Raw genomic sequence first — 24,044 nt, 5'->3', positions numbered from 1 at the left:
ACACACAAACACACGCACACACGCCCCCGCACGCACACACGCACTCACGCATACACACAGAGACAAACGAAAACTCCCTTAAAAGGGCAGAACCTTCACAATCAATGAGAAAACTTCCACATCGATGTTTGATCTATTAACTTGTTACTCGGTAGTCACAGGAGGCGCCGTCCTTTAAGAGAAACGAGCAAAAAAGACGAGGAGAAGCAACGATAGGTTACTACTCACACAGCAGCTCCGCCCCCTCCCCACAAAGCTCTGTTACCATGACAACATGTTTCTATGGCAAGCAAGACTACTACCTTTTTTACCATTTTTTTCCACTTTTTTTTCTCTTTTTTTTAAGCACAAGATCTATGTGTTATGAGCTGGAGTCACAAGTTTTCTTTGCAGGAGAGACTCTCATGCCGGGGTCAGACCACGCAGCGTTTTGGAAACGTCTCAAAACCATGACTCGTCGTGCAGCAGCAGTACACGCTAAAACGTTTCGACAGTGACATCTACGCAAACCGTCCCCCGTCCCTCCCTCTCGGTCCAACGTGCAGAGGGAACGAGCGGAAGGGGAGGGAACACGGTTGAAGCGCCTTTAGTTTTGGAGAGTACAGAACGACATCCATCGATATGTGTGGCCATAGAAGTCTACAAACCTACAGCTTGGTTAGATCGGGTCCACAGAAAGACAAATGTGACCCATTAGACAGTCCGTATGCGGAAACACCATACCCATCTAAATGCTAGAAAACATGAGCTGTCCGGAGAGCCAGTCGGTTGGAACTGTATTCTACGTTTCACTGCAAGGTGGCGCTAAGACCCTTATGCTATAAACCGTAGCGACCGAAGGCATTACAAAAAAGTAAATCGGCCATTCTTGACAATTCCGTTGCCACGTTATCGTGGCCGCCGTGTTACCGCGGCTAACCCACGCGTCGGCACATCGGCTATCTTTCGCCCACATCTCCCCTCGCACAGCCGACCGCTGTCCTCGACGTTCGTGGTCTGCGTACGACGCCACCGCAGCGAACCTCTGTGGTTTAGTGCTTTTGCGACATCCTGGTTCTGTCCTGATCGAGCCCCGGCATCAGACTGACACAGTTCTACGGGACCAGCAAGCCAACTTGGTCCAAGGAGAAAAATTACGTTTAATAAAAAATAAAATAAAAACAGGTCCCCATGTGTCCCATATAACCCACCCAACCTCCCAATCCCCCACACCCCCCCCCTCCCCCCCATGGTCGACCCCAGTTCTGTGTTGTTGTTGTCGTTGCTGTTGATATCGTTATTGTTGTTGAGGAAAACCTTGATTGTACTGTCATTGCTGTCGAGACCTGAATAGTTTATAAACCTTCTAAAAACAAAAGCAAAAAAAAAAAAAAGAAACACACACACACAGGGGAGAGTAGTTTCGTCTTCAGAACTGACCAAATTGATTATAGACATCAGCAATGTTGTCAGAAAGAAGATAGGACGAACAAACAAACAAATAAAATAAATTTAAAAATAATAGACAATCAACCACCCAGGAAAAAAGTGAAATTCTTTTGTTCAGTCCATTGTCCATTCTGGTGCTGTTGTTGTAGTAGTAGTAATAGAAGAAGTAGTAGTAGTAATAGTAGTTGTAGTGGTATAGGTAAATCGTTTGTAAACACTTTTTTCCATATTTTTATATCCCCTCTTTTGACCGAAGCAATTCCAGGGGAGTTTATATATAAAAACCAAAAAATGCATAACAGAAAAAAAACTATCTTTTTTTATTTTTATTTTATTTTATATTACAAACCGATGAGTCTTTTTTTTTTATTCCACTTGTGTCTGTATCTCTTGGATAGAGTCCACAACGGTTCCGTTTTGAACAGTTCCATTGAAAAGTCTTTTAGTTTTCGAGAATACAGAACGACATCCATCCATATTATGGCCTTAGAGGTCTAAAAACCTGGAGTGCGGTCAGAAAGACGAACGTGTCTCGGACCCGGGCACAGTCAGTCTGTAAGCAGGAACACCGTACCGATCTAAATGCTAGAGCCATAAGCTGGCCGGAGAGAGAGTCGGTTGGTCGGTCGGTCGGTCGGTAAAAGCATTCTACGCTTAACTGCACGGTGGTGCTAGACGCAGCGCTACGCTAAACCCCGACCAACCGGACACAAAGGCTGGCCAAGGGCTGAGGGGAACGAGAAGGAAGGAAGAAAGAAAGAGAAAGAAAGAAAGAAAGAAAGAAAGAAAGAAAGAAAGAAAGAAAGAAAGAAAGAAAGAAAGAAAGAAAGAACGAGGGGGGAAAGGTAATATCTTGCAGACAAACTGCATAACGTTCACAACGTTAAGCAAAACTGTGGACGGTGTCTTGATAATGATTGTTACACCACTGACGAACCAGGAAATCCTACCATATCACCCTTGGGAAAAAAAATAAAAAAAGAGAAGATGAAAGAAACAAAAACTAAAAACGGGCCGTTTAGAGTCTCAAGACAGTCCAGTCTCTTTGGCAGCCATTTCAGGGTTCATCACATTAAAAACTTTTTGTCAGCCATCATTTTAGTGTCTCCCGGTCGAGTCTTTTCCGGTGGCCAATACGCGCGTCACATTCTAAAACTGGAACTTTTGGCCGCCACTTTCTTTGTAAAGATTCTGAGAGAGTCGTTGGTTTCGGGATGGAGATTTACTTCCGCAACGTTCCAACGTGCGTTGTTACCTCCTCCCGATCTCGCTCTGCCGTAGGAACTGGATATTGTTGGCGCTGTCGGCCAGCTCGGGGTACTGCTCTATGGAGAGCACGTAGTAGCCGTCGTAGCCCAGCACCTTGCCGCTGCTCAGCAGCTGCCGCTTCTCGCCCTCCGTCCAGAGCCGCGCGCCCTCCTCGCCGTCGCGCACGCGCTGCTGCTCGCGCTGCCACGCGCTCGCCAGCGCCCGCTGCCGCGCCTGCTCCAGGACGCGCGCCTTCTCCTCGTCCAGCGTCATGCCGTAGCGCACGTGCAGCGACAGCGCGCCGTACTGCAGCTCCACGTCGGCGAAGCGCCGCGTGCGGCCGTTCACCACGGCGGTGGACTGCGACACGGTGACGTTGACGCCGTTCTCCAGCGCCTTGCGGCCCGAGGTGAGGCGCAGCGCGCTCAGGTCGTTCTCCGGCAGGCTGGTCTTGATGAAGTAGTGCGTGTCGCGGCCTTCCACCGTGAAGTGGAGGTCCTCCAGGTAGAAGGCGTTGTTGAGGACGGCCGCCACCTTCAAACACAAGTACTCACATTACTATTACTCTGATTACTGATTGATTCATTGATTCATTGATTGATTCATTGATTGATTCATTGACTCATTGATTGATTTTATTTTCTTCTGAAGTCTGACACTTTATTTAACTTTATTTATGTAAAAACATATTCTTTGAATGGCAGTCACTTTGCCTGACCTTGATGCAGTCCTCGTTGGCGATGTTGAGTGCGTTGGTGACCACGCGGCCCTGCGTGACGGCGAGCATGACGCCCCGGCCGATGAGCGACTTGACGCTGGCGAACCAGAGCCAGGGCTTGGTGCGGTCGGCGTGCCGCCGGCTCAGCTGGATCTCTGGCATGCGCTCAAAGGACAGGAAGGCCTGCGACTGGCGGGTCACTTCCTGCTGGACGCCCGAGATAGACTGGGGGAGAGAGAGAGAGAGAGAGAGAGAGAGAGAGAACCAGTCAGACAAATGGTATGTGTGTGTGTTCCCCTACAGGCTTCCCACAACAGCATGCTGTTAGCACCTCACCTCCAGGGTTTCGGTGTTGACAGAACACAGCAAAGTGTTAATTTGAAATCCCAGAATCCCTCACTTAACAGTCAGGATTACAACTGTACAGTATGTGAACTGCTGTAACCCAGAGAGAGAGAGAGAGAGAAACTGAAGTGATAATTGCTTTGTCTGAATTAATTGTCTCCTCTCCTCATTTTTCTCACTCCATTGAGCTCTCTCTCTCTCTCTCTCTCTCTCTCTCTCTCTCACGCTCCGTTCTCTATTCTCTCTCTCAATTTCATGCATGTTTGTTTCCCTCCTCAGTTGTTTTTCTTTATGTTTTTCCCCCATTTTTCCCTTTTCTTTTCTTTCTCATGGATTTTATTTTAGCTCCATGTTTCATACAGTGGTTCTCATTTTTTTCATGTCAAAACCATCAATCAAGGAATAGTATTTGGCCGAGGACCCTCATATGTTGTGCCAGGGACCCAATTTGTGTTAATACCACATCTTTTAGAGTTAGTTTTTTAGACAACAATAGCTCACAAAACATTGCATCGTGCCATGTTGTGAGCTTGTAGATCAGCTATTTTCAAATAGCTTATGTATAGAGGTAAAGTGGTTAAACTGAATGCTATATTAACTAAAGGGTCCCCACTTTGAGACTCACTGATCTAAAGTATGTATTTCACATTAAAGTATGTATTTAGCACTTGAGTGAACACTTTAGCACTGTGTGGCTGAGCGGAGACGTGTGTAGAATTGATTTAAAAAGGGAAAAAAAGAGTCACACCACATTATGTGAATACATTAATGCGTTTATAGATTAATACTCTATTAGTGCATGGAAATGCTTATGATAATCTGCATATAAGCTTTTAATCTGGCAATCTGCCGTGTTGAAATGATAGGGAACGGGTGACAGAGGGACAGGGGGAAGACGAGGGACAGGGGGACAGGAGGACAAAGGGACAGAGGGACAGGGGGAAGACGAGGGACAGAGGGGCAGGAGGACAAAGGGACAGAGGGACAGGGGGAAGACGAGGGACAGAGGGGCAGGAGGACAAAGGGACAGGGGGAAGACGAGGGACAGAGGGGCAGGAGGACAAAGGGACAGAGGGACAGGGGGAAGACGAGGGACAGAGGGGCAGGAGGATAAAGGGACAGAGGGACAGGGGGAAGACGAGGGACAGAGGGACAGGAGGACAAAGGGACAGAGGGACAGGGGGAAGACGAGGGACAGAGGGGCAGGAGGACAAAGGGACAGAGGGACAGGGGAAAGACGAGGGACATAGGGATAGGAGGACAAAGGGACAGAGGGACAGGGGGAAGACGAGGGACAGAGGGACAGGAGGACAAAGGGACAGAGGGACAGGGGGAAGACGAGGGACAGAGGGACAGGAGGACAAAGGGACAGGGGGAAGACGAGGGACAGGGGGACAGGAGGACAAAGGGACAGAGGGACAGGGGGAAGACGAGGGACAGAGGGACAGGAGGACAAAGGGACAGAGGGACAGGGGGAAGACGAGGGACAGAGGGGCAGGAGGACAAAGGGACAGGGGGAAGACGAGGGACAGGGGGACAGGAGGACAAAGGGACAGAGGGACAGGGGGAAGACGAGGGACAGAGGGGCAGGAGGACAAAGGGACAGAGGGACAGGGGGAAGACGAGGGACAGAGGGACAGGAGGACAAAGGGACAGGGGGAAGACGAGGGACAGGGGGACAGGAGGACAAAGGGACAGAGGGACAGGGGGAAGACGAGAGACAGAGGGACAGGGGGTCGGACAGGGCTACGTACCGGCAGGTCGTCCCACACCTGGCTCTTCTTCATCTCCAGGGAGGGCTCTGTCAGGTCAAACTTGGGGATAGGGAACCCTGGGATGGCGTTGTGGAGGTGGAAACCAAACGTTACCAGCCAGATGTTGATGTCTAGAGAGAGAGACAGACAGACAGACAGACAGACAGACAGACAGACAGACAGACAGACAGACAGACAGACAAGACAGTTGGTTGTAAATAATAACTCCCACATCATATCAATACGTTTCCTCGTCCACTTTAATCTAAAGTTCTGCTTGACATTCTGAACCATGTTATATGTTTGGGTAGCTGTGTAGATAGAGCCGATCGCATTTGAATAACACGTTTCTGGGTTTGATCCCAGGCACAAGAGTGTTGTGTAAACATTCTGTAACGCAGCGCATGTGTGTGTATACAGTATGTATATGCATGGGTGGATGGGTGTAGTATGTATTGCTTAATTTGCTTTGCCCCTCGGTCAAGTTATTGAGCTTGTGTCAAATTTATAGACATGTTATACATGATACATGATATAGATATGTTGTAGAGAACTAAAAAAAACACATTCTGTAGCACAGTGGTTCTCAAACTTAGAGGACCCACACATGAATGCAATTGGTCCCCATTTGAAACCATATTGTGTGCCACGGACAAGAATTGCGTCACATTTTTTCCAAGATTTCTTGGGAAAGGATCAGATCTACAGGCTCACAATTGGTCGGCTATGTTCAAATATCCAATGTGAGGTTAAAGTGGTTAAACAGATTTTGATGCTACAGTATATTAATGAACCCAATTCCCGCCAGCATTAAAACTCAATTTGCGCCAGCATTAATTAATCCCTCGATAGCATATTGCCAAGGTTTTATCGCGCGTAACACTAACTTTGAAGAGCCAAATATCCGTAACCGAATGTTACAACGACAAACTGCTGTGTGTGGTGTGATGCCCGGATGTTGTTGTCTAGTTCGGTGGTGCAAAAAAGCAGACTGCGAGTGTCAGCCCGCCTGCTACAGCCCATTGAAAACCCTTGTATTCAACAGAAACGGCCCCCTCAATGTCCTTTCTGAGATACAGAGCTGTGGATGGTGGGCTTAGACTGGAAGTGGATGCTCGCGCATCTGCAAAATGGCCGCGGCCAGTGTCCCACTCTGTGTTGATGCGGTTACACACGACACGGTCGCGAATCGACATGGTGGTCGCGAATCGACGACACGGTCGCGAATCGACGACATGGTCGCGAATCGACGACATGGTCGCGAATCGACGACATGGCCGCGAATCGACGACATGGTCGCGAATCGACGACATGGTCGCGAATCGACGACATGGTCGCGAATCGACGACATGGTCGCGAATCGACGACATGGTCGCGAATCGACGACATGGTCGCGAATCGACGACATGGTCGCGAATCGACGACATGGTCGCGAATCGACGACATGGTCGCGAATCGACGACATGGTCGCGAATCGACGACATGGTCGCGAATCGACGACATGGTCGCGAATCGACGACATGGTTGCGAATCGAATCTGTCAGCAACTCCTGTTACAACGTGTAGAGTTTGTGGTTAGTAGGAAAGTAAACAACGACGCACGCACCACCAGAAGAGGAGAGCTGAAGGAGAGTGAACAGGCCGACATCCCGCGTCTACACCATAGACTGTAAAAAATATGGACAAAGCGTTCTCCGGGTCTAACATGAACGTAAAATGAAGCCTGAAATCGCTTCATTGTAAATCGCCATCTTTCTAGATCCGTTTGGTACCAGCTGGCCATTGGCTGGCTCCGTTTTGGACCAGCTGGCCATTGGCTGCCCAGACAACGAGGCGGGACTTCCCCCCTTCTTCTCCGTTGGTTTTTATTTTGACTCGAGTGGGAGGGGAATCCCGATCATAGACTGTAACGGTAGCCACGCCCCTCAGAACATACGCGATGTTTTTTTTTCTTTATGGTCATTTTTTTAATTAATGGGACCATAATTTTCCAAAAAGAATATTATGACATTAGAAATGAGACTTTAAACTAGTGACTGGAAGAAGAAAGTATTCATGACCATGTTTATTAAGGTAATACAGTCTAGGTGAAGTTGGGCCAAAATACATGGGCCTCTATGGAGCTATGGGGCTTTTTGGGTCCAGCCCAGCGCCACAACAGGCCATTATATGAACTACCGATTTCAAATGAGGCTTCACGAAATATCTGGCTGACTGCCCCCCTGGTCTACACAGGGAATTGGGCTGTGCCCCCAGAGGCAAATTCAAAGGAAAAACTGTTTTTTCCCTGCTCTTTTTTTCCAATGGGTTCCCCGATTGTGGCATCTATAAAGATGTGCTGTAAGTGGAGAGCTGATGGCCATCCATATCTACCAGGAGTCTTAGTATAATTTAAAGAAGATGAATGCCCCCTGTTGCTTGACTGATACTGACATGAAGTCACTAGAATCTAGTTGAATTACATAAATTCATGAGAGATATATAGAACTTCTAAGCTATGGAGAAACATATTCATATTGACAATTAATCTACATGATCAAATATGCATTCAGCCCCGATGGGATCTGTGAAACTGCAGTTTAATTTGTTCAGTGCCCTAAAGCAGCTAGCAATTGCAGTGATTTAAATTAAGACATACTGAAATCCTTGGTTTGAAATAAGCATTACACAGATGTGAAACCTGGATGTGGGCTAAGCTGTACACAAATGTATTTGTGCAGGTGTCTATTCACATACAGATTTAGCATTCATTCGCATACGTAATTCTCCTTCAAGATGTATATAATTATACATCTTGGAGGTGAATGCAAATTGATGCAAAAACATACAGTACCAGATGCGAATATCGGCACAAACTAATTGTGTTGGGAATGTACATCTCACCTGTGATGAATTGTGTGGTATTTTTACCTCACTTGAGTATCTTTCATTTAATTGTCTCCACTACATTACCAAAAATATACCCATACCAAGGCCTGTTTCCAAAACTACGATTCATTTTGAGCTTATAGATTGGCATTTTGTACAATGTTTTGAAAAATTCCTGATATGAAGATTCTTGCCATTTTGTGTGTGTGTGTGTGTGTGTGTGTGTGTGTGTGTGTGTGTGTGTGTGTGTGTGTGTGTGTGTGTGTGTGTGCGTGCGTGCGTGTGTGCGTGCACTCCACTCCAGCACTCCAGCACTGGCATAAATCCTACTGTGGATCTCATGTACATACAGTATTGTACGTGTGTTTGAGTGTACATCTTACCTGTGACATATTCTTTGACTTGGTGAATCTTGCTGACAGGGTTGTTGTTTCTGAACATGTACAGGTTGCAGGGCTGTGGGTCTTTGCCAACGCGTGTCCATGTGCCAATGTCAGGGGTGGTCCACCTGTATGACACACAACGCAAAATACTGAGTTTTAATTCATGAAGACACTGAGGCCCATTCTAAAAATGTCTTCTAAATTAGTTTTCAGAAAACGTACAGTATGTTGCAGTGCCCAAAACTTTTTCACGTCAAGAACCCCCAAAAATAGCAGGTTGGATGGATGAATTAATGAATGGATGGATGGATGGATGGATGGATGGATGGATGGATGGATGACAGCCGTACCTGCCAGCAGGTATATCGTAGTCTCTGTGTCCAAAGTGCAGTAGTCGTGTGAGGGGGTCATAGAGACCTCCGTGGAAGCCGATCACCAGCACGAAGTCTGGGTTAGAGTCGAAATATACCTCCCCGTACGCTGTGTACTGGACCTGCACACACACACACACACACACACACACACACACACACACTCACACAATCAATGACATGTACATAGGCCATAAAACCTGCACACACACGCACGCACGCACGCAGGCAGGCACGCAGGCACGCACGCAGGCAGGCACGCACGCACGCACACACACAGACTCAGTGGTTGTCCTACCTGTTTGAGTAACAGTCCATTACTGCTGAAGACAGCCAATGGGGTTCCAGTATTGTCACAGGCAATGTAGAACTCCTCCCCACTGCTGATCTCCATGGCAAACAGATGACCCTGTAACCACAACCAATAGAAACACTTCATATACACCTACAGTACCACAACCAATAGAAACACTTCATATACACCTACAGTACCACAACCAATAGAAACACTTCATATACACATACAGTACCCACCACAACCAATAGAAACACTTCATATACACATACAGTACCCACCACAACCAATAGAAACACTTCATATACACCTACAGTACCACGACCAATAGAAACCCTTCATAATACACTTTATACACTTTTTTGACACCCACTAGGTTTAAAATGAAATGATGTCTCTGAGCTTCATATACAAATCTTATGAGCAATGAATTACTGTTATTTGCCACAACAGCATCAACATCAAGTACTGCAATTGTAACGTATACTGTAGCAGACCTGTCTGAGGTCAAAGCAGGGAATTCCCTTGAGTCAAAGTCGGGGGTTTACTCAAGGTCGGGGGATTCCCTTTTGACTGACTGCTAGATGGTTGGTTTTCCACACAGAAAAGCCGGCTGGGAAAGCACGTAGTTATACTCTAATTTGAGGACAGCCATGACCTAAAAACACGGCTTGGACTTAGAATTCTATCCCCTATCAGCTTGTCCCCAGGGAGTCAAACAACTCACTCACTCTCTCAGCGAGAGAGTGTGTTTTATATGGAAAGGTAAACACAATTTTACCTAAATGTACTGCTGTACTGTTATCACATAATAAAGTAATCAATCAATCAATCAATCAATCGGGAAAAGAAACAGCACTATTATATTATAAAATAGGCCAAGCCAAGGTGCAAGAAAAGTAAAAAAAATCTAGTAATGGCAATGATGTTGTGCATACTTTAATAAAACCCTTCAGCTTTCAGTCAGACATCAGGGTAAACCAATGCACTCACGTGGGAACCTACAGTATGCAACCCTGACCCTAATCCTAAACTGAGGGAACATAGATCTGAGGGAACATAGGGATGAGGGAACATAGGGATGAGGGAACATAGGGCTGAGGGAACATAGGGCTGAGGGAACATAGGGCTGAGGGAACATAGGGCTGAGGGAACATATGGCTGAGGGAACATATGGCTGAGGGAACATATGGCTGAGGGAACATAGGGCTGAGGGAACATAGGGCTGAGGGAACATAGGGCTGAGGGAACATAGGGCTGAGGGAACATAGGGCTGAGGGAACATATGGCTGAGGGAACATAGGGCTGAGGGAACATAGGGCTGAGGGAACATAGGGCTGAGGGAACATAGGGCTGAGGGAACATAGGGCTGAGGGAACATAGGGCTGAAGGGAACATAAGACATGACCACACTCGGGGTGAGCAGTGCGCTGACCTGCAGGTCGTAGTAGAGCGAGGTGATCTCGGAGCTGGAGTGGTTGTAGACGTGTGTGATCCTGGTGGGGTAGTTGAGGTCCGCGTAGAAGAACTGCAGGTGTTGTCCCAGGCTGTTCCTGGAGGCCACGCGGCGGCCCAGACCGTCGTAGCGGTACTGGATGGTCCAGCTGGCCGCTTTGCTGTAGACACGTACTAGAAGACCTGGACCGGGGAGAAGGAACAGTGTTTCAACAGGTTTCACACTAGGAACCAATAGAGGAATTATTTCTGTTCAAACATTGAGACTGGACGCACAGGTGAGGTGACTGTTTCGTGTTATCAACAGATCCCCCGAACCTGTTGTTTTGGGGAGTGCTGGTTTCAGTCCATTCAACCTCTCCTCTTGTGTGTTGTTGGCTAGTGAGGCGCACCCTAGCGAGACATACTTAATCGCACAATGGTATATTGCGTGGTGAGAACAGCTTATATACAAGCTCACATCGTGAGCTTAGAGGTCTGCTATATCCTTGGCCGTTCTCTGCACGGGCTGCGACAGCTTCACGGGACGAAGAATAAATTAGGCTCGATGGGCTGCATCTGTGCTCGAGCAAGAGCAGACATGCTGCCGTGATCATAGAGTGCTCCCTCCAGGTCTGATGACAGTAACTGTGGTTTGATGGGATTTATTTTTACATGTGAGTGCAGCGACCACTTTGCCATTTCATCTCATGAGAAGCATCGTGTGGTGCTGGTTATTGTCAGTGTGACTGTGTCACTGTTTCTATTTAAACAGCTTAGCTTGACTCATACACATGTTTGGCTCTATACCCATTGATTACTGATGTTTTGACTGACGCACACTTTGAAATAAATTAGAAAAACTGAAAGATGGAAAAGTGTACCGTAGAATGTAACATCAAAGAAATAAACACAACAAATGTCATAGATTAAAAAAACTAAACAATTAAGTATATGTGTTCATCAACTTGAATTATGAACTTGAATTGACAAGCAAAAACAAGTAAATATAAAATGTTGTTTTACTATTGCATTCAGTGATGCACAAAGTCTCATCCATGCTTTCATCACTAATAACCTTGACTAGCTAATTACCACACCAAAATAACACTGCGCAAAAATAATAGAATACGGATGTGTATATTACAGGAAACTCCCGTTTCCAACAAACTCCGGTAAACTCCCGAATTGTACCATCACACCTGTATATTACTGTATATTAACTGTATGCCCACTAAACTTGAGGTTTACGGGCAAAATACAGTGCCCATAATTGCCCGTTAACTCCTCTTTTCACGCAGTGAAAATCAACCCGCCTCCAATTGTCTAAAATACAGCAGTTTATAGACTTTCTTAAAATAACTGTTCCACTCCACTGGCACTGTGCCTGTGGCCTGAACGAACGGTCTTGCATTCCCTTACATATCTGAACTTCTCACTCCTTCCTATCCTTAATAAATACATGGTGTACCTTTGGAATTGTACTCGAAGATCTCGGCTCCTCGCTGGCGTAAGAAGCCGTCTTCGTCCAGTCTGTACTGCACGTCTCCCAGGCGAGTGATCCTGTCTCTCAGGTCGTAGCGCAGCGGGGTGAGGCGGGCGCTGTTCCCTGGGTTCAGCAGGTGGAGGTTCCCGTTCAGGTCGTAGCTGTACCTGCAGGATGTCAGGAAGGATTTAGAATTAGCCTCTAATTCAAGCCATCTAATCGATGTTGATAAAAACTGTTTAAATGATTAAAATATATACTGTATAACTACATGCACACTTGAGCTTGTATGTAGATCATCATCAGGTATTTTGTAAAATGTCAGAACACTTAGAGATGCCAGGCTAAATAATTGCTGATGTCAGGGTATAAACAAGAAGCATATCGTCTCTGTCGGGTGGAAACCTCACATGTCCAAAATTGCAAAAGTAGCAGATGTACAAGCTCAAAACGCATTGCTTCGTGGCCACATATGTCTTGCTGGTTAATTATGTTAACAATTTTAGCACGATGTTCTGCTGCAATCAATCAATCAATCAATCAATCAGGAAAACAAACGCAGCACTCATGATTAAAGAATGATTCATTTTGTGTGACACTTATAGTATGATCAAGTAGGGCGTTCATTTAAAACGTGGAGATAAGAGGTATCTGTCCCTTACCTCCACATCATCTTCTCGTTGAGGTAGACGGCCTGCAGCTGGCCGTCCACGTCGTACTCGTAGCCGTACTTGGTGGTATTGGCGAACGGGCCGATCTTGATCTCTCGCTTGGTGACGCGGCCCAGGTTGTCATACTGGATGGTGATCCAGTACATCAGTGACCTGAAGATCTCGTACTGGATCTCCTTGATCCGGCCGTGCTGGTCAAAGTGCTTGGTGTAGGTCATCACCGCCGTGGAGATGATCTGGCAGAGACAGGAGGAGATTAGTTGACCTTAAATTTAATATTGTGTGATTGTGATTGTAGAATGTCACTGCGTGTGCACATTTGAAGACGTTAAAAAGTGTACTACTTTTCTTTTCGTATTCTATTGCTTGCTACTTCCCACTTATTAATGATTAATGATAAGAGTACTATTATTATTACTTATAATTAACAATCCAAATTGCCCTTTCTTCGCACATGAGACAGGCAAATGCAATCAAATCAGGATAAAATATTACATTCTCATATCACAACTAATAAATCCATACGAGGCAGAACCACTGAATTCATCGTTAATTGAATACGGTCACCTTTGCAATGTTCATGTAGCAGTGTTTGATTGGATTTTACTTTATTGTCCCCTTGGGGAGATATGTGTCCTCTGTATTTAATGACCATTAAATGATGGGTCCGGGGGGATTGGAACGTCGGTGTTTGAAGCGACTTGGGCTCTGATGAGCAGTGGATTTTTCTTCATTAATGGTCATTTGATACTGTCCATATCTGTGTTTAACCCATCCCAAGAGCAGTGAGAAGCCACCGTGCAGTGCAATGCAGAGCTCCAGGACAAGCTCCAGTCGTAAAGGCCAGAACTTTGGTCAAGGGCACGGGCAGGAGTATGTCAATCTGCACCTGCACCTAGCATGCATGTGTTTTGGTGCAGGAGGAAACCGCTGTACCCGGGGGAAACCCAGTGCAGCAAGAACATGCAAATTTCAACACTGAAAGGTCACTCTTGCCAGGGTTCAAACCAGGGACCTTCATACTCTGGGGCACAGTGCTGATAGAACATAATGAGTGCTCTGGCAATAGAATAATGTATTGGATTTCGTATTACACTTCTGTTGATTCTACTCCTCATTCTGTTCTGATGGGGATGAATTATTATGGCACCAAAATGTCCCATAATAGCCATCTAACAATACAGCTCCTATCTACAATTTGCAATTGGGCCAAGCAATCCCAAAGAAATAACCCCACTTCTTTCTTACATTTATTTATTTATTTGTAAATATACTTGTACTGCTCCTAGTAATTAGTGATTTGTTGTATAGTATTGCATGTCTTCCTAATTATGTCTTGATAAATTGAATACATAGGACCACAATGGAAACACAAGGCATCAAGGCTTATCCTTTTAGCATGATTGTATAACTGTACTCTTTGCAAACTGTTAATAAAATAAACTAGTGTCAATCAATCAACCAATCAATCAATCAATCAACCAACACAAACCTGGTTGATGTCGTAGTAGATGACGCCGAACTTCCCGAACTGCTCCACCTTGCCCGAGATGTCGTCGAACTGGTACAGGTCGATGGGCAGCGGCGTCTCGTTGATGACGGCCTGCATGCTGGTGACCCTGAAGCTGTTGTCGTAGGTGTAGTCGAAGCGCGCGTTCACCATGCCGTCCTCGCTGAAGCGGAAGATCTGCCGGTCCACCAGCGGGCCGATCTGCCGGTAGCGGATGGAGCAGATGAAGCCCTCGCTCTGCAGGTTGACCGTCTTCAGCACGCCCGCCGTCTCGTCGTACGTGAAGCTGACGCGCGTCGAGTCGTACAGGATCTCCGCCAGCTTGTTCTGTCCGGGCGGAGAGAAAAAAATGTTTTTGATACAATTTAGGAGAATTTAGCTCTCTAATTTGGACCTGAGGTCTAGACACCTGTGATCTGTGTCACATTATAGCTTTTAACCACTTGAACCATTATTTTAAACTTTAGCTGTTGAAAAATAGCAGATCTACAAGCTCATAGCTTAACACACCACATCAGATTTTAGTTTAGAAAAGGGCTAATTCAGAATTCTCCTTTAATCCATAGTGATTTACGGTAAGCAAGGACAACACAAGGTAAAACCAATACCGTAGTAATGTAGGATCATGTGGTCTCTGACAGTTGGCATAATGGGTTTGATTGTCCTGAAAACAATATCTTGTGTTTGCTACCATTATACCATTTGATATTATAATATTGAATATTATGTTGAGCTGTGTGTTGTATTATGCCAGAAACCCACGACTGATGTGTCTCAACAGCCGCCAGACACTAGTTATAAACCTTGACGGTGTTGTTCTATGTTTCAATAGAACAGGACGGCTGAAAGACTGCTTGTTATACCGTCCACGGTTGCTTGCTTGACGACACAAACATCACTGCATAATATTGAGCAGTGCATTGTATGTGACAGGAAGGAAATTGATTTCTTGTTTTTAGATCTTTTTTATTTTATTTTTGCGAGAAAAATGGGATTCCTTTTCAAGTAGAACAGTAATGGCTGCAAACCTGTCACGGTATAAACGTCTGGCAGAATGCCATATTTTGTGTGCTATTTATATTCACGTATAACTGAGTGTATTGTTGTTGTACCTGTCGGCGGTATTTGTATAGAATACGACGTCCTGTACCAAGGTGAGCCACTCTCAGGAGCTGATGGAGAGAGAGAGAGAGAGAGAGAGGGAGAGAGAGAGAGAGAGAGAGAGAGAGAGAGAGAGACTTTTAAGTACCGTAATTTCCGGACTATAAGCCGCGGCTTTTTACCCATGATTTGAACCCTGCGGCTTATACAACGGTGCGGCTAATCTATGGATTTTTACAGCTAACGCAGAGCCATCTCAGGCTCTGAGCTAACGTAGCTGCGGCTTATAGTCCGGTGCGGCTTATAGTCCGGTGCGGCTTGTATATGGGATTTTCCCTAAATTTGGCTGGTGCGGCTTATATTCAGGTGCGGCTTATAGTCCGGAAATTACGGTACTTCAAAGTTCATGCACATACTTTGTCATACCACACAAATGAATGAATATAGCAATGTTTAAACTTAAACTAATTTGGAAAATTTGGAAATAGAAAATGAAAACCAAGATCCCAAGATAGGGATCCCATGATTAATGTGGTCAACATTCCAATTTTGTTTATAATATAATAACGATAGGCACCACTCAACTGTACAGTGTAATAATTCAGATGCATGAATGAATATCGATACAGAGTCCATTTTGCATCCCACCTTGAGGCATTTCATTGAACAATCTCTCAAACAAACACACACAAACATCTGTATTACAATTTACTACACATTTTAGGTTGGTGATTTATTAATACCATTTCTAGCCCCAGGCCTAAAGTAGAAAATTAGCAATATGCAAGCTCACAGCATGTCTCGACGCAACATATTGTGAGCTTGTAGATCGGCAATTTTCGGCGCACAACGTCGTAAGCCTTGTCGAGCCATGAGGCCCATAGGGCAGGAGCCTATATCCTGTTTATGTAGCATGAGGCAGCTTTCCCTGGACACGATGCTAGTATGTCACAGGGACTTATCCACAATCCAACCCTTCTTCTTCTTTCGTGTATCATCCTCAAATGTCCAACTCAGTATCGAGTAGCCACGCCCTTGTCTCTGGTCCCACGTGGAAGAGGCCGGCCTCCGAAGGAGGTCTGTACAGGGGGCAGGTGTTGATTATGTGCTCGGCAGATTGCTCGGGCTCGCCGCATTCGCATGCTGCACTGTCCGCCAAGCCCCACCTCTTCATTGCTGATTTGAAGCAGCCGACTCCAGTGCGCAGGCGGTTCAGTAGGGTCCACTGCCGGCGCGGCAGGTCCTCTCCTTCAACGCCATCACCCGGGTCAAAGATGTAGTGGTGCATACGGGAGGGCCCTGCAGACTCCCACTCCTGCTTCCAAGATGCCGCCAGCCATGCGCTGGTGGATAAGTCCTCCGGGATGGAACGCAACATGTCTTGCGCCGCCTTGTTGTAAGGGTGGCGGGACCTGAGTCTGTTTGGGGGCTCTACCTCCACTGTAGTGCTGTGTAGGATGTGCCAGTCGTTTATTTTGGCTTTCCTTGCCAGCTTGATGGTAGCAGCCTCTCGTCGGAGGCCGGCCGGGGCAATTCCTGCAAGAACTGGCAGGTAGGAAACAGGGGTGGGCTTCAGGCAGCCAGTTATGGTTCGGAGCGAGTTGTTAATGACTGTGTCCACCTTTTGGACATGTGGGCTCCTAAACCAGACTGGGGCACAGTATTCAGCTGCAGAGAAGACCAGGGCAACCCTTGATGCCGTAGTGCCAAGCAGGCATTGGGTCGCAGTTTTATAGTCTTTGGTATGACGCGGCCATGGAATAAAACTCACCTCAAACTCTCAGGGCGGAGACTATGGTCACTGAGCACTAAATTGTGGGTAACTCTACTCCTAACTCTGAAAATGTGTTTTAACCATAAAACAGAAATTTGTATAGTAATGCAAACACACACACACACGCACGCACGACTATAGGCCTACCTGTCCGTCCTCAGAGTAGTCCACGGTGACGGAGGCGTTGCTCTCGGGCGGGCTGTAGATGTTACGGTAGTATCCTATGGAGCGGACGGTCTGCATGGTGTGTCTGGCCACGCTGGGCATGGTGACCGCCGACAGACGGTCCCCCGAGTCAAAGTCGAAGATGTACTGCCGCTGGCTGTGGAGCAACAGCACCATGGACTGGAGAGAGAGAGAGAGAGAGAGAGAGAGAGAGAGAGAGAGAGAGAGAGCGAGCAACAGCACATTATAGTTTTATATCGTCAAGCGAGAATGATCAATCAGCCTCCATCCATTAATCCATCTTCAAGTGCGTATCCGTAATCGGATAACAGTTCCAGCAGAGACCTACAGTGTAGACTTCCCTTTCCCGAGCAACCAAAGCCACTTCCTCCTGAGGGATCCCGAGGCGTTCCAAGGCCAGTGTGGAGATGCCAGGGGGTCTCCTCCCAGTGGGACGTGCACCGAGGACCTCCCTAGGGAGACGCTTGGGAGGCATGCCCGAACCACCTAAGTCTCTCTCACGGATGACTGAACTTCTCACCCTTGTACTCTCCCTTCCTCCATCGCTCCCTTGTGAGCTTGTAGATCCGCTAAATGACATTTTAGGGCTAAATCTTTGAACATATTTTTGGGACACCACAGTAAAAGTGGTTGATGCTGTAAAGCACATTAAATTGCATGCCTCATTGTTCAAATGCCTTGCCTTGAACGTTGTGTGTGTGAGTGAGAGGTGTGTGTGTGTGTGTGAGTGAGAGGTGTGTGTGTGAGTGAGAGGTGTGTGTGTGTGTGTGTGTGTGTGTGTGTGTGTGTGTGTGTGTGTGTGTGAGTGAGAGGTGTGTGTGTGAGTGAGAGGTGAGAACGTGAAAGAAAGAAAAGGAAAGATAAAGGAATGATGGCTACAATTAATTTTCATGAAGAGTGTTTGAACGTTGCTAATGGAGTTCAGAGCAGGTATTATCATCTACCATCCAGGCAGCCACTAATGTTCTTCTCCTTGACCTCTCCTTGACCTCTCACACGGTGTGTGTGTGTGTGTGTGTGTGTGTGTGTGTGTGCGTGCGTGCGTGCATGTGTGCGTGCGTGCATGTGTGCGTGTGTGTATGTGTGGCTAACAGAAATACAAATGTTATTCATAATGTTCCAACGCCAAAAGCACAATTAAATTGTTAATCGTTAATTATTTGTGTGACAATTAATGGTCAACTAAATGTTGTAATGGTGCCCTTACATGCTGTCAAAACCCCCTTGATCAGATGGCCTAGAAACAATTAATTTCCATACTGTCAGTGTCAGCTCCTGTACGGATGCAAAAATCTGATTAACTGCAACACCTTGAGACCATATTCTCTTTTTACTTTATTATAATGTGTTTTTTTTTTTTTTTTTTTTTAAACTCCATGAAAGAGAATTATCTTCCTGAAGAATTCCACGAGAATAATTGGCCTTGTCGGCAGGGCTTCTGAGCGCTGTGAGGACACAGTTTGTCACCACAGAGAAGGAGGTTAATTTAGCCAACTTAATAATGGATGAAGGCAAGCAGTTCTTATTTGCCTGTAGTGAAGGAATGAAGGCCAATCTGATGGTGGTTGTGCTTTGAATGAGATTGAAAGATTTCTGAAATTATCAGAAAATGAAGTTAATGAATTTAAGAAAAGAGAATAATATGAACTAAAAAGTAATTTCTACTGTAGATGGACCTACTTCTATCATGCTGTTTACCTGTGCAACTCATATAGTTCAAGTTCTGTCTGTCTGTCTGTCTGTCTGTCTGTCTGTCTCCTGCTGAATCCCGGCAAACAACAAATACACAGTGTCATCCATCCATCCATCCTCTTTGTGTTTTCTGTTGTCTCTCTCTCTCTCTCTCTCTCTCTCTCTCTCACTCTCTCTCTCTCTCTCTCTCAGCTCCAACAATTCCCCATGGTCATGTTACCTCTGACTTCTCAAGCTCCCTTAATCTCATCTCCTCTCCTCTCCTCTCCCCCTCTCCTCTTTACTAGGTTCCTTTTTTCCTTTTTAATGAAGATTCTTTTGTTGTTTTGTTATCAAGACATGTAGGTCTACTGTAATATAATTGAGAGTTAGTGTGTACGAGAGGGTTAGATTTGAACCCGGGTCACGCCTCCCATGCAATCCAAGACAGAAATGTCAAGGCTCGCCATCTCCAGTTGTGTGAAGTGTGCGTGAAGTGTGCACTGAGGAGACCGGAAGCAGGCAGTCTATTCATTCCAATTTTAGAGTGAATGTGAACACAGCTGAACAATTCTTTAGCTCCATGGTCGCTGAAAATATTGGAGCCAATTGTCAAAAGGCACATAATATTTCCAAGATTTTCATACTAAAATGGCGTTTTTTTTTGTGAGACAAATCAGGACAAAAACGTATTATCGACCTTTCAATGTCCCAGCAACACACTCTCGTGGGATTTAGCACCAGTAGGACATTCGCTACACTTCCTCTGCCAACCTGTGGGGGCAGCGGACTGACCTCATGCTTTCTTCTATGCATGAGAAGTTCAAGCTGCTTCTTTTCAACCTGACAGGGGGGAGTTTCTCCGGCCGGACGTAGCGCGTGGAAGGAACACGTTATTTTCCGACCAGTTCCTTTCCCCTCCATCAGGTTTAAAGGAGACTGTGAATTTGCCCGAACGGCCAAGGCTTCAAGAACAGTCAGAAATTGTATTTTCCCCAAACTCCTCCACCAACCTCCAGACAGTTTTCTTCAGTGCAATTCACATATCAATTCAAATATCAAAAGCAAAAACGAAATACTGGCCAACAATAGACCAACGAAATAAATACTTAGGCAAACACAATTGAACAAAACCAAACAGGATGAGAACTCTATTCAGGCTAAACCTTGGTCACACAAGGCCCTGTAGCTCTCCCTCAGGTATGTTACCTGTGTTAAAGCCCACAACCAACTAACTCAACTGTCCCTGCAGCCTCCCTTAAATACGAGTGGTTCCTACCACAGGACACAAAACAATTAGCAACATTTCTTCTCAATATCTACAAATAAATACTTGCATAAATAAGCCATTGAATAAAAGTAACCTAAACATACTAAAGCTGTGTTACAAGCATGAAAACTCAATGACAAATACTCAAAGCATAAGAAGGAACACCCCTCTCCTGCATAGCACTTGGCCCCTTCCTCATCAAGGGAAATGCCACCAGCAGTGCAGGAGAGACAATTGGCGCTCCCCTCCCACGTCAAACTCAGGCTTTTAACTCCAGTTGAGTGTCTCTATCTCTGCTTCGTCGGAACGGAGAGACAGTGAAAAATAGTCTGTGAATGGTACGGCAGTGTGTGTCTTGGTTTGTCATTTTGTGAGTTAATTTGGGTCTGTGTGGTGCCATGAAATGAATAATAATTGGTTGTAGAGCGTTTTTATTTTGACACTTGCTTTGGCAATATAAACAAACGTTTTCTCGCAAATTAAATCGAATTGAATAGAAATGATTTGACTTCAAATTCTACCACCATCAATGAGAGGAAGAGACCTAAATCGATGCCTTCCTTGTGTTAGGGCCTTTATATCTGTTTCTTTGTATTGTAGTAAATGCTGCCTCCTCTCCTCTCCTCTCCTCTCCTCTCCTCTCCTCTCCTCTCCTCTCCTCTCCTCTCCTCTCCTCTCCTCTCCTCTCCTCTCCTCTCCCCTCCCCTCCCCTCCCCTCCTCTCTCCTTGGGGACGTGAAAAAAAGTGCAGTCTTTGTTGAGTCCTTGTTATTTCAGTAACTTTGTGACGCTCCATTCTTCACACAGGGGGATCGCTTCAATTACACTTTACTGCTTACTTTGTTTGACCGTCGTTTACAGGAGACAATAACCTTGCATTGTTTGTGCACTTGTAGGTGGAAGGGTTAGACACTAAATAAAAATGCTAGTCTGTGTGTGTGTGTGTGTGTGTGTGTGTGTGTGTGTGTGGGGGGGGGTGCAGGGGCATTCATTTTCTAATCCTTTAGTCATAGAGAACATGCTTGTCTCTGCAGATTTGAATAGCTGCACATCTCATATAGCATCTGGTGTGACAAAACAATGGCTTGTTGGAGACACACACACACACACACACACACACACGCAACGCACACACACACGCACTCCCTTGTGTATTTGTTAAGATAAGATTCAGGACATTCTTGTCCATTGTTTTTATATGCAGTGTGTGTGTATGTGTGTGTGTGTGTGTGTGTGTGTGTGTGTGTGTGTGTGTGTGTGTGTGTGTGTGTGTGTGTGTGTGTCTGCGTGTGAGAGAGAGAGAGAGAGAGAGAGAGAGAGAGAGAGAACTCTACTCTGAGTAGCTCTGAGTACCTCTACTAAAACATTCGGGACAACGCTCCACCCGTCCCAGACACTTCTCCGTTCTGTCTCCCCAGCTATGGAATGAACTCCCCATTGCAATTAGACTTAGACTCTTAGCACATGCTGTACACTTGCCCTAGCCTTGACGACCTTGCAGACATATGCAAAGGCTATAATATGCAGTTTAGCATGTTATGTAGACAGGTCATTATTTATATGACAGCCTGTAGTGTTAATAGTTTCAATGTACGGATAGTAGGTTCTGTATACTTGTGATCCTATAACTATTCCTATGCATGTATTACCTTGTATTGTTCTTGCTTACTGTAAATCACTCTGGATTAAGAGCGTCTGCTAAATGCCTACATTGTAAGTTGTTAATTGTAAATTAACTTCATGGTAATGGTATTATAACTGAAACTAATGAATATTTCCCCAAACTATAACAACTCAACAATCTCTCAGTGCGTAGGTGGGAAGGTTATACACTAGGGTTAGAATGAGCGTGCGTGTGTGTGTGTGTGTACCTTGTCCAGGTAGGTGTAGCTCCAGGTCTTTCCGTCGGCGAACACTCGAGACGCAATCCGGCCCTGACTGTCATACTCCCACTTCTCTGTGGTCGGACCCCTCTGTAGGCCGGTCACCTGACCCGTACTGCACACACACACACACACACACACACACACACACACACACACAAAAATGTTTATGTCCACATAAACAGAATTACAAGCATGCCCACAGGGTGAGTTGACCCTGTGCGTGCGTGCCGGTGCTGACCTGGAGTATGTGAGGTTGACGGACAGCAGCTTGCTGCTGGGCACCCACAGGGTGGGGTGACCCTGCATGTCGTAGACGATCTTCAGCAGGAACTTCCTGTGGTCGTCGTAGACCTTCTCTGTCTTCAGAGAGCGGTCGTAGTCCACAGACAGCAGGTTCCTGCCGTTCACCTGGAGATACCAAACAACACAACAACATGAGAAACAGTTCACCTGGAGATACCAAACAACACAACAACATGAGAAACAGTTCACCTGGAGATACCAAACAACACAACAACATGAGAAACAGTTCATCTGGAGATACCAAACAACACAACAACACAAACAGTTCACCTGGAGATACCAAACAACACAACAAGAGAAACAGTTCACCTGAAGATACAGTACCATAACACAACAACACAAACAGTTCACCTGGAGATACCATACAACACAACAACATGAGAAACATTTCACCTGGAGATACCAAACAACACAACAACATGAGAAACAGTTCACCTGGAGATACCAAACAACACAACAACATGAGAAACAGTTCACCTGGAGATACCAAACAACACAACAACATGAGAAACAGTTCACCTGGAGATACCAAACAACACAACAACATGAGAAACAGTTCACCTGGAGATACCAAACAACACAACAACATGAGAAACAGTTCATCTGGAGATACCAAACAACACAACAACACAAACAGTTCACCTGGAGATACCAAACAACACAACAACATGAGAAACAGTTCACCTGGAGATACCAAACAACACAACAACATGAGAAACAGTTCACCTGGAGATACCAAACAACACAACAACATGAGAAACAGTTCACCTGGAGATACCAAACAACACAACAACACAAACAGTTCACCTGGAGATACCAAACAACACAACAACATGAGAAACAGTTCACCTGGAGATACCAAACAACACAACAACATGAGAAACAGTTCACCTGGAGATACCAAACAACACAACAACACAAACAGTTCACCTGGAGATACCAAACAACACAACAACATGAGAAACAGTTCACCTGGAGATACCAAACAACACAACAACATGAGAAACAGTTCACCTGGAGATACCAAACAACACAACATGAGAAACAGTTCACCTGGAGATACCAAACAACCACAACAAGAAAGCAACTGAGCAAAGCAATCAAAAGTAGCAGCTCTACAGATCTTTTGTTTGTTTCACGTGACTGTAATGTATAAGATCAAGCTCCGTAACACTTTTATAGACGCAAAATTGAGTGTCCATTTGTACACTATCAGAGTTAATACTGACTTGTCAATTTGGAACCCCGAAAGGAATTAATTGATGGCGCTTATAACCACAAATGTGTTTGGACCTTTAATTATTGAAGCATACGTTTCACACACTTTTTTTCCTAGGATTCTG

The 24,044-nt window shown here is 45.6% G+C and overlaps 1 protein-coding gene across 5 annotated transcripts in view; it reads right to left on the bottom strand.

Moving 5' to 3' along the window:
- Nucleotides 1–1,242: 1,242 nt before the first annotated feature.
- tenm3 (teneurin transmembrane protein 3) overlaps nt 1,243–24,044 on the bottom strand; it is a 352,973-nt gene continuing 330,171 nt past the window's right edge. For all 5 annotated transcript variants that reach the window (XM_083765245.1, XM_083765247.1, XM_083765246.1 and 2 more), the window contains exons 38-51: nt 22,637–22,806; nt 22,384–22,510; nt 17,534–17,731; nt 15,624–15,683; nt 14,494–14,838; nt 12,993–13,237; nt 12,316–12,497; nt 10,846–11,048; nt 9,414–9,524; nt 9,095–9,237; nt 8,745–8,869; nt 5,494–5,624; nt 3,395–3,619; nt 1,243–3,210 (exon numbers count right to left, since the gene is read on the bottom strand). In XM_083765245.1, coding sequence (XP_083621371.1) covers nt 2,680–3,210; nt 3,395–3,619; nt 5,494–5,624; nt 8,745–8,869; nt 9,095–9,237; nt 9,414–9,524; nt 10,846–11,048; nt 12,316–12,497; nt 12,993–13,237; nt 14,494–14,838; nt 15,624–15,683; nt 17,534–17,731; nt 22,384–22,510; nt 22,637–22,806 — 2,796 coding nt within the window. In that variant the 3' untranslated portion in view covers nt 1,243–2,679. The remainder of the gene's footprint in view (nt 3,211–3,394; nt 3,620–5,493; nt 5,625–8,744; nt 8,870–9,094; nt 9,238–9,413; nt 9,525–10,845; nt 11,049–12,315; nt 12,498–12,992; nt 13,238–14,493; nt 14,839–15,623; nt 15,684–17,533; nt 17,732–22,383; nt 22,511–22,636; nt 22,807–24,044) is intronic.

The sequence above is a fragment of the Protomyctophum parallelum genome, assembly GCF_964188405.1.
Source record: "Protomyctophum parallelum genome assembly, chromosome: 5".
Taxonomy (NCBI): domain Eukaryota; kingdom Metazoa; phylum Chordata; class Actinopteri; order Myctophiformes; family Myctophidae; genus Protomyctophum; species Protomyctophum parallelum.
Note: the sequence above shows the minus strand (reverse complement) of the source record. Positions and strands in the feature narration are given on the sequence as shown.